General features: G+C 43.4%; 1 protein-coding gene across 1 annotated transcript in view; it reads right to left on the reverse strand.

The window, feature by feature from the left end:
- The window catches only part of B3GAT2 (beta-1,3-glucuronyltransferase 2), a 65,422-nt gene extending 64,597 nt beyond the window's left edge, over positions 1-825 (reverse strand). Inside the window, exon 1 of the mRNA XM_034991286.1 lies at positions 217-825. Within this exon, the coding sequence (XP_034847177.1) occupies positions 217-825 (609 nt within the window). The remainder of the gene's footprint in view (positions 1-216) is intronic.
- Between the last annotated feature and the right edge of the window lie 10,285 nt (positions 826-11,110).

The following is an 11,110-nucleotide window of genomic DNA, read 5'->3' on the forward strand; positions in this document are numbered from 1 at the left end:
GCCACAGCGGTCCTCCCGTCCACGCTCCACCCCCAAGGCCAGCGTAAACACGCCCGGGCCAGGCGAAGCTGCGCGCTGCCCGCGAGGAGCGCTCCACCTGTAGTCCCGAATGGGAGTACGGAAGAGAGAGAACTCCCAAGTGCAGCCGCAGCCCGGCCGGCCCCGAAGCCCCTCCTGCGCGCCCCCCCTCCCAAGCTGGGGCGGCCCGGCCGCTACCTCCTGAAACAGCTCCAGACTGTAGGTGTTGTCGTCGTCGGCGAAGAAGAGCACCCCGGGCTGCGCGCGCTGATACTGGTGCCTCTGGCGCAGCCAGGCGAGACCCGCGTTACGCTGCTCCGTGGCGCGCGGCAATCCGGGCCTCTTGTAGCGCCGCGGTGTGGGCACGTGCAGGTGCGTGCTGGGCAGCCCGGCCCGCGCCAGGAAGCGGCTCACCAGCTCGCTGCGCGCCGCCGCGTCCTCCACCAGGATCCAGTGCAGCTGCGCCACCTGGCGGAAAGTGTTGGCCAGGCGGGTCAGCTCGGCTTTCTGCACCGGGCGGCTGTAGGTGGGCGTGATGGCATAGATGGTGGGCAGAGGCGGCTCGGGCCGCGGCCGTGCTTGTGGCCGCGACTCGTTGCGCTTCTGCCAGCCGCGCCCGGGGCTGCTGTCGGGGCCGCCCCTGCGGAGCGGGAGTCGGGCACCCCCGCGGCCCACCGCGTAGGGAGAAAAGTAGGGGCGCGGGGTGAGCGGGGGCGCGGGCCTGCGCGTGTCCACGTCGAGCATGATGATGACGATTAGGATCCAGGGCAGGAGGATGAAGAAGCGGCTGAACAGCACGGACTTCATGGTGCGCTCTTCGCTGGCCTCTCGGACGCCCCTAAGAGGGGCGAGATGGAGGACCCCAGCGCGCAGTTTGGACGGCGGCGGCGCCCGCACTCAGGAAGCCGCGGCGGGCGCGTTCTCCATGGGGTCTGAGGATGCTGCGGGGGCCGAGAGCCGCGGGGCTCAGGCCCCTGGCGTGGGAGATCGGCGCAGGTGCCGAGAAGCTAGGGCTACAGGGAGCGCAGGCGGGCAGACGCCGTCCCCCAATCCCGGTGAGTCGGCGGGAAGCGGGACTCTGTCCAGCCGCGCGCTGCTCGCCCCGGAGTTGCGCGGAGCGCCAGGAAAGCGGTGATCCCCCGCCGCTCTTTCTGAAGAGTGGGAGCTGGGAACCGGCCCCGGGACTCCTTGCCACTGCCGTCCCGTGGCGCTGCGGCCAAAGGGACTCCAGCGGTGTGCTCCCAATGAGCTCTCTGGGGGGGCACCTTCGAGGGCGGGAGGCAGGCGCTGAGGGCTTTCCTGGATCACATCCCAGCCGGGTGGGCGAGGACCGGGAGGGGACGCCGCAGATGTTGCGCCCCCAGCTCTGCTCGCGCGCCGCAGCGGAAGCCTGCACTCCGGTCCTTCTCGCTTGTCTTCTCAGACCCTCTCCCGGCTCCGGCAGCAAGATCCCAAAGCAAGGAAAGAAAGAAAAAGCGAGGGGGCGGGGGCGCTGCAGACTCCAGCGTCCTCCCAGTCCTCCCTCCTGTGGGAAGCCAGCAGCGCTGCTACTGGCCGAGAGGGGCTGCGAGGGGGGCCCCGGCTCTCCGCGGGGTCTGCCGCTGACGGCCCCGAGAGCTAGCTCTGGAGGCGGCTGCTGCACCGCCGGAGGAGCGGGAGGAGGGTCCCCGCGGGGCTGCACGACCTGCGGGAAGGGCTGGATGCTCGTTCGCTCATCTCTGCGCGCTCGTAGCTTTCTGAAATACTGCAAGGTCTTTAGAGATCAGCCAGGAAACCCCATTCGCGTGCGGAAAACTCGGGAGACCTAGGGTGGGGAGTGAGGGGACAAAGGCGGAGAGGGTAAAAGATCCTTTCTCTGGCCCCCAGCTGCAGGGTTGGTGTGCTGGGGTGTGTACCCAACAGCGGCAGCAAAAAGCGCTTTCACTGAAAGGCGGAAATCAATAGGAGCCCTGGGAGACGGAGGGGTGCCACACGTAGGTGTTTGGCATGTAAGATGGTCCGTAAGAAAGAATCCATCCAAACGGTTGCTGCCTGCCTGCAGTGAGCTCATTGGGGGGAAATTCCTAAAACTCCAGCTGAGGATGTTTAACTTATTTTTCCTTCAGTAATTTGGAGTCACATTTCCTCACAGTTCGCTGCCATCAGAATTACTCCGTTTGACCCTCCCGACGATCCTTTTAAAGAGGCCTGGAAAGTAGAATCACCTTCATTTTATGGCTGAGGAAGCTGAGGCTCAGCGTTTAAAGTGATTTCTCCGAGGTCAGTAGCAAGTGGCCAAGTGGAAACAGAAGGTGGTCCCCGGAGTCTAGCCCGTGGCTTCCTCGCTGCGCGGCCCGAAGAAATCACTTTCCACACAGCCCGACCGGGAGGGGTTGGCCCTCCTAGATGTATAAACGTGGTGCAGTCAAAATCAAACAGCGTACGAAGACATAATAGAACCATGACAGTGCCTGGAAGACAACGAGTAAACAACTGGTGCTTAGGACTTTTTATATCGAGCGGACCTTCTAGCTGAGTCCCTGGCTGTCTATAATGTACCGGGAGGAAAGAAGAGGGGCCAGGCTTCATAGTCACGTCCCAGGGAGGTGCTTGCAAAAGCAGCAGGAAAGCCTTTCCCCCCGCCAGCCCACGATAAATAATTTCTGAGCCCATCTTCTCTCGGTTGTTTGTCTTCCTCGGTCTCGCTCACAAATAAATCCCTCCGATTGCGCATTCTGCGTGAGGGCGCGCTGGAGAGCTCTGGAGCTGATAGCCCACCCCACCCTTCCAGCCTTTTTTGAGAGTCCTCGATTTCTTAAGCCCTACCCTTGCTGCTCTATCACCGGGAGTTGGAGCGTTTGTGAATTTCCCTAACTTCCTGCTCGGAGTCTGAAACCTGAGGGTGAGATTTATAAAGTTAACATGCACTCCCTCCCCACCCTCCCACCGCAAGCAAGGACTAACGTTCTGTCCCAGCTCCCTGTATGTATCAGCCACGACTCATACTATAAACTCGGCAGATTAGTGCATCCTAACATAGGAAACAGTGAATCCGTTAGACCCTTCCCTGACTCTCAGCTACCCTAATGGTCCTCTGAATATAACACAACCTCCTGAAAATGTGTCGTGATCAGGCCTGGGGGTGCACCGCCTGAAACCAATGTCAGTTATCTTGAGGCAGTTAGGTGGGGGAGGGAACCCAGTAAAGGCTTTTCTTAAATACTAGAAAACAGCACGCACACCTGGCGACCTTTGCAAAGATTACTGAAGCCTCATTCATCCTGCTGAAATCTTTAATGTAGTTGAAGAGAAATGCGGAGTGTGTTAGCTGGAGTGCAAAGTGGTTACTGGAAGAAACTTCACTAATCTTTGTTAGTCGGGAATTCTTGGTTATACTTACTATTCCATAAAAATCCATTCCTAATTGCTTCTTCTCCAGCAACCAGGGCCATTCACAGATGAGACACTTTCAAAATCAATCAAATTTTGGAATTGGAGATTTTAACTGGTGTTCAGAATTGACAGGTGTCCTACAACACAACGCTTAACTAGCACATTCACCTTAAGGAGGTCACCTCATCGTTTCTATTATCTTTCGTCAGCATTTGCATCCAGGTTTACCTCATTCAATCATCTGTTGAGGGCATCGTGGTTCTTGAAGTCAGGCCGACCTTGGTTTGATTCCCAGCTGGGCCACTTGAGCAACTTTAGAAAGTCGGTGAGCTTCTCAGTTTCCTCACCTGGAAAATGGAGTTAATAATACATACCCCATGGAAATCTTATAAGGATTAAATAGCATAAATTAGGTAAAGTATTTTGCAGAGGAGCTGGCATTATGCAAGCAATGAATGGTATTTAAATGCAGGTAACACTTGTTCAAAAGAAGATCTTAACCCGGGAGATTTGCAGAATCATCGTCGCACAGGAATAAAAATGAGATCCATTCTAAACAGGACTGACCATGCCTCTAAAAATGGCCTCCGCCTGTCAGGAAGGTGTCAGTCAGTGTGTGTGGTAGTCTTCCCCCATCTGAGGTAGGAAGGGGAATAAAGAAATATTTACCCCAAATACAAGGTGCAGCTTGTCATGCAGTAAGGATGACATGATTCCAAGTGACATTTATTTCAAATGACTGAATATGCCATATTGTTTTACATTCAGTGACTCAAAAATGTGAACCCACATCTTTCATGATCAAATCCGAGTCAAGATAAAGATACAAAATTATTAAGAATGTCCATTTGAAGCAAAAACCAGGGTAAAACACTTTAAAGTGCAAAAATGTATCATGCTTTTAGAGAGTTTATCAGGCACCAGAATGGAAAAAACTCCTTTTAGTGGAAGCTTAAAGAAAATGCCATTTTTATGAAGCATAATCACTGAGTAACTATAGTACTTTTCCATATAGTCTATGATATTTTTACATAAAACAATTTAAACTTGATCTGTGGCTGATAGTGAAGGTTGATGGAAGTCACTAGAGTAATTAAAATAATTACCTAACTTCAGAGCTTCTGTACATCCTCTCAGTGTTTATTTTCATTTAATCTCTCTAATTATTTGTCTAACAAAGTGAGCATTGCTTCATCTGTACTAATGAAGCCTTAGATTGCTGGCATCAGCCACAGCATTTCATCAGCATTCTGTTGTTGTTCTCAGATAAACAAAGGTAAAAAAAAAAAAAATCCCATCTGGGGAGTTAACAAAAACATATCGTATAATCACTAAACATTTACATTTTGCCTTGATGAGTAACATGCAACTGTAACTTCTGGAGCAAAAAGATTGCAGTCCGATTAGTGCACTGTATAGAACTGATCCCATTTGACATTTGAGCCTGGGGTTCTGCCACTGTGACTAAGTCAACCTTCAGATGAGCATCTGGGGACATCCTGAATATTCTTAGTCAAGTAAGAAAGAGATCAAGAAAAAAATCTGTACGCAATCACAGACCTGTACCTCTGAAACAAATAATACATTATATGTTTAAAAAAAAGAAAATAGTAGGAAGGGAAAAATGAAGGGGGGGGAAATCGGAGGCAGAGACAAACCATGAGAGACTATGGACTCTGAGAAACAAACTGAGGGTTCTAAAGGGGAGGGGGGTGGGGGACTGGGTTAGCCTGGTGATGGGTATTAAAGAGGGCACGTACTGAATGGTGCACTGGGTGTTATGCACAAACAATGAATCATGGAACACTACATCAAAAACTAATGATGTAATGTATGGGGATTAACATAATAAAATAAAATTTTAAAAAATCTGTACAGAAGTATTTGTAAATATCTATATGATGATATGGGTATGCAAATCAGGTTGTAGAGAGAATCAGAACTAACGCATGTGCAAGTAATAATGTCATGTGAAGGTATTGATAATCAATACCCACATGCACGTGAACATAACTCTTTGTTAAAATATCAGATGTGAAAGAGTGACATCCAAAATAAATAATTCTAACAGCCCCAAATTCCAGGGCTACATGACAGTTTCATTGATAACTGTCAGAAAAATGACATTCAAACCACAAATTAAATGGCTCATTTGGTTTATTTTCTTGCATCTGGATCGTCTACAAATACCACGTTTAGCCTAGAATTGTTCTAAATTATGGTTCCTTAAAATTTTAGACATTTGCAGCTATTATGTACAAAATGTGATGTTAGCAGTAATTTGTTGAGTAAAATCCCATTTTTTATGATAGGTTGGGATCAAGGTTATTCAGTAAAAGTGGGTTTCTAGAAAAGTAGAAATTGGCAATTCATCCTAACAATTTCATTGGAAGATAATTCTATTCAGTTTGAATAATAGCTGAAGGTAAAACATGCCAGTGTTCCTCCTTTTCCCTTTATTAATGATTTAGGGTACACAAAAACACAATAAAACATGTATAAAGGCATACAAGCATCCTTTATGTCTTTTCCCTTGCTATCTTAAAAATTGGCATTGACATTAAAATGATCATTTGTCAGCAATAGAATTTTACTGTAAAACTACAGAACTTAGCTTTCAGGGCTGTTACAAGAACCAAAGTGTAAAAAGTACTTTAAACACTGTAGTTTATAAACGTAAAATAGAGGCGATTGGCCATAAGCTGATAATTGAAGCTAAGAGATTACACATGGGATTCCTTATATTACTGGGCCTACTTTTACATGTTTCAGAATTTCTGTTATAGAAAGTTAAAATATATAAAATAGACTATTGTGTATTACAGTTTGTTTAGCAAGATAATACTGACGCCACAGACCAGGAACTGACTTGGTAGGTCTCCATAACTCACTGAATCAGTCTCTTAGCCCTGAAGATAGGTCAGTTCAGTTAAATGGTTGTGTCCTATTTCAGGGGTCAATGGTGTATGTGGAAGTGGGGGGACATCTAAATTAGACCTTAGATGGTATGAGTAGCAAGCATTTAATGAGGGGCCTTCCTATAGAAACAGAAGAAAAAAAAAACAAAGGTTCATGATTAAAGCAAACCATAAACTCAGTTTTTGAGTCCGGAAGGCTCAAAAGTCAAGATTTTTAGATGTTGAGCTTGAAGCAGCTTTCGATGGTGGAGTGAGGACAAGCGGTGGCATACCGATTGATTGATTGATTGATTGATTGATTAATGTTTGGTTTCTTTGAACGTCTCTGTTGATGGCATCAGACGTTATGGTGAACTTTCTGGGTGACTTACATAGCAGCCAGCATGAAAGTTATCCATACATGATCTGATGTGGTGATTTCTTTGAAATTTATATCAAGTCATTCAGCTTCAGTTTGCAAGACCTCAAAAAAGGGCAATTTTAGGTTTTAGTGATACCAAGTCAGGAGGGTGGGAGAAGAATTGGAAACAAGCATTGACAAAAGGGACAAAACAGCAGGAGCCAGTTTACAAAGAGGGAAAAAAACTTAAAATCAACAAACATGGCAGTGGCCAACAACCCACAAGAGAATGTTGTACTTTATATTGAAACACAGAATTTCCTGCCTAAAATTACCCCATTTTTATTAAAGATAATCGAAGAAGACTAATTTGTTTGTAAAACAAGTTTACTCCCATTAAGTTAGGCTTGATTATTTATGTAAGTGCAACAAGAATAGTGAATTACCATACGAGCTCTTTTTAAGTCTACTTTGCTGGAACTTTAATAAACAAAAAATCTCAGGTTGAGTGTTTAAAAGCCTATAGAGGTTGCAGCACTTGAGTGGCACAGTTGGTTAAGTGTCTGACTCTTGGTTTTGGCTCAGGTTGTGATCTCAGGGTTGTGAGCTAGAGTCCTGCATTGGGCTCTGTGCTCAGTGCTGAGTCTACTTGGATTCTCTCTCCCTCTCCCTCTCTCTCTCAAAAATAAATTAATTAATCTTTAAAAATAAAATAAAATAAAATAAAATAAAAACCTACAGAGGTTCAGAAGCCAGGTCAGGAACTTGCCACCAGACTTTGCCGGCAATACCTATAGATTTGGGTAAATTCCTCTCTTTTGAAGGTCCTCAGTAAATCTTAATTTTCCTGAGTATGCCAGGAAGTAACCTATCTACATACCTGTATGGTTGGCAACCCTGTAAGCATGGTATCAGGCTAAGATTTCAAGGGATTTTATAAGCATTGGTTCCGTAAAGCGAACCTGAGTTCCCTAAATCTGTCTGACCATATCTAATTCTATTCATGTCATTCTCAAATATGGCATCACAGTCAAAGCCTTAGTAATACAACGATGTTTCCAATTATGTCCTGTTATGAGAAAAAGAGATTATTATTGAACTTAGGCAAACAACTAAATTGTCATGAAAATAAGAACAGTTAATAAGCATTTCTAAATTCTGAAGGGATCAGGTAGAGAGAAAACATAAATGCTTCACTTCTGTTTACAAAGGTATAATCTACAAAACTACTTCAAGTTATAGTTTAAGAGAAAAGAGAAAATGAAAATTTTAAATCTGGCAAACAAAATATTAAAAAATGTCATGTTTTAGCAAAAAAATAATTTAAAAAATATAATCAGTTTATTTAGTCCCATGTAGTTAATTCTTGTTCTGCTTGATCTTGGGTTAGTGGTTCTATGAATCAATCAGTTACTCCATTAGATTTCTAAAAATTCTTTTTTTTTTTAATTTATTTAAGCAATCTCTACACCCAAAATGGGTCTGGAACTCATGACCCCAAGATCAAGAGCTGTGTCCTCTGCCAACTGAACTAGCCAGGTGCCCCAGATTTCTAGAAATTCTTATTTAGTTTAGTGGTTTGATTTTAAAGTTACCAGAAACCTGTATTCCAAGGTATTTGTCCAAGTCTTTTCCATGAATCTCTTTGAAGCACTTTTGATTGCAGTTGATTGCAAAAGCTTTCAGAGAAGCATCAGAGTGAAAAATAACTATCTGTGAATGACAAAAGACTCAAAAATAGCCATGGTTAAAGATATGGTGAGAATTCATTTTGATGTAATTTACAAGGAAATTTGGTTATTTCTGTGGCATTTAACATTTTAAGATAATAATTGGAATTATGGGGCGCCTGGGTGGCTCAGTCATTGGGCGTCTGCCTTCGGCTCAGGTCATGATCCCAAGGTCCTGGAATCAAGCCCCCCATCAGGCTCCTTCCTTGCTCAGTGGGAAGTCTGCTTCTCCCTCTCCCACTCCCCCTGCTTGTGTTCCTGCTCTCGCTATCTCTCTCTCTGTCAAATAAATAAATAAAATCTTCTAAAAAATAACTGGAATTATGATTCTTTATATGGGTAGTAAGGATACAAGTTTTTACAGATTTTATACAATCTTTGAAATACTTATATCAGTAGCATATACTCATACAAATATAACCTAAAGAAGGTTGAACAGCACATTTATTTGACTGTTTCCCATGTAATTTAACATATCCAATAACCTTAATTAGTTTCACATCTCTCTTTTTATAAGGAGAGAGAACAAGTCTTTTGAAATTTTCCAGGGAACTTTTAGGAAATCCTAAAGTTAGTTTGAGGTAAAAAACACTTTATTCAGAATTTGATTTGGGGAAGTTTGTCTAAAATGTTAAAAAGTTTGAACACTTGATTAAGCAGATCACAGATTACTATGAAAACCATCCAGTTATCCACCTAACCAAAGTGGCAAAAAAAGATTTTATTTTTATTTTTTAAAGATTTTATTTATTTATTTGACAGAAAGAGATCACAAGTAGGCTGGGAGGCAGGCAGAGGGAGAGGGAGAAGCAGGCTCCCTGCTGAGCAGAGAGCCCAACGCAGGGCTCAATCCTAGGACCCTGGTATCATGACCTGTGCTGAAGGCAGACGCTTTACCGACTGAGCCACCCAGGCACCACGACAGTAAAAGGTTTTAAAGGCAAATACAGGAAGTAATATACTTAAGAAAAAAAAAAAAAACCCTTAGCTTTTTTAAATATTGAGAAGATTCAGTTTTAAGTAATCTAAGACCTAATAAAGTTAACATGAAGCAGAGGAAGTTCTTTTGATAAGACACACAATCTTTTTCCTAGGCAGGTTACTCAAAAGGTAAAGGAAAACCTTTTATAATCTCTTAAATTAGGAGAACGATAGTCTAAGAAACCTTGCCATTTTAACAGAAAGAGAAAATAAAACGCTGGTTTTGTATCAGTATATTATTGAGCTCATTTAAAAAAACTTATAAATAAATCCATTTAATCTTAGCTTTGACTTTGGAACATACAAATTTTTTCCCCATAAACCTTCTGCAAGTTTCTATAATAATTTAGGTTCTGTCCTACTTTTTCCATTTCTCAATTCTAGAACAACCAGTCACTTTATCTTAGGACAAAATTAGTCTCTTTTTCTCTTAACGAAAACATGTCTTTTATACATTTTTTCTTTTTCTTTTGTAATCAAAAATGCATCCCACTTTCCTTGCAAACTTTGCATACAGAATTGTCTCTCTTCACTCTTAAGGTTTCTAGTATTTTCATTTAAATATATAGATTGCTTGTCATATACTAGCATTCTGTGGCAAACTAGCAAATCTTATGAATATACAGTTTCACAACTTATGGGTACCTATTTTTTCATAGTTCTATTTTCCAGTGTGACAAAAAAAAGAGAACATGTTTATTAGAAGACTCAAATATCTTTTGTCTTTATAAAACTTAAGGAGTCAAAAATAGATAAACTTGAGTTGCTTGGGTGGCTCAGTTGGCTAAACTTAATCTGTCTTGGGGGGTGCCTGGGTGGCTCAGTCATTAAGTGGCTGCATTCGGCTCAGGTCATGATCTCAGGGTCCTGGAATCGAGCCCCACATCAGGCTCCCTGCTCAGCGGGAAGCCTGCTTCTCCCTCTCCCACTCCCCCTGCTTGTGTTCCCTCTCTCACTGTCTCTCTGTCAAATAAATAAAATCTTAAAAAAACAAAAACAAAAAAAAACGCATCTGCCTTCGGCTCAGGTCATGATCCTAACCCCTGCCCCAGCTTGTGCTCTCTTTCGCTCTCTCTCTCTCTCTCAAATAAATAAATAAAGTCTTTAAAATATAGATAAACTTATGTTTAGCAATGATGTTTTGTTATTTTATCTTATTTGGAAAGGATCTATTCAATGAATATCTATCATTTAACTTAGTATAACTTTAAGGTTTCAAGATACCAGAAGATTTTAGAAACTATTTTTATGCAGATATATTTTACAAACATAATCAATATTGAAAAAGTTCATTTATAAACTTTTATCTCACTTGCATCCATTTAATTCACTTATTCGTCATTTTACTTATTCACCTTAGTTATGCTTGAATTACTCATCAAAATTTCATGACACATTAAACAAAGCAATCCATCATCTTAAGTTATTTTTCTTGTAGACAAATCAGGCAAATATTTTTTTAAAAATCTCAGAAGCAAAGAACCTAAATGTTAAAACACATGGTTTTCTTTTTTTTTAATGAATCAAGATTTCTTTTTTTTTTTAAGATTTTATTTATTTATTTGTTTGAGAGAGAGAATGAGCAGTGGGGACAGACAGAGGGAGAGAGAGAGAGAAGCAGACTCCATGCTGAGCAGGGAGCCCGATGCAGAGCTCAATCCCACAACCTGGAGATCATGACCTGAGCCGAAGGCAGACGCTTAACCAACTGAGCCACCCAGGTGCCCAAAACACATGGTTTTCTCCAACTC

Source organism: Mirounga leonina, unplaced genomic scaffold (assembly GCF_011800145.1).
Source record: "Mirounga leonina isolate KUSES-001 unplaced genomic scaffold, KU_Mleo_1.0 Mir_53, whole genome shotgun sequence".
Lineage (NCBI taxonomy): Eukaryota > Metazoa > Chordata > Mammalia > Carnivora > Phocidae > Mirounga > Mirounga leonina.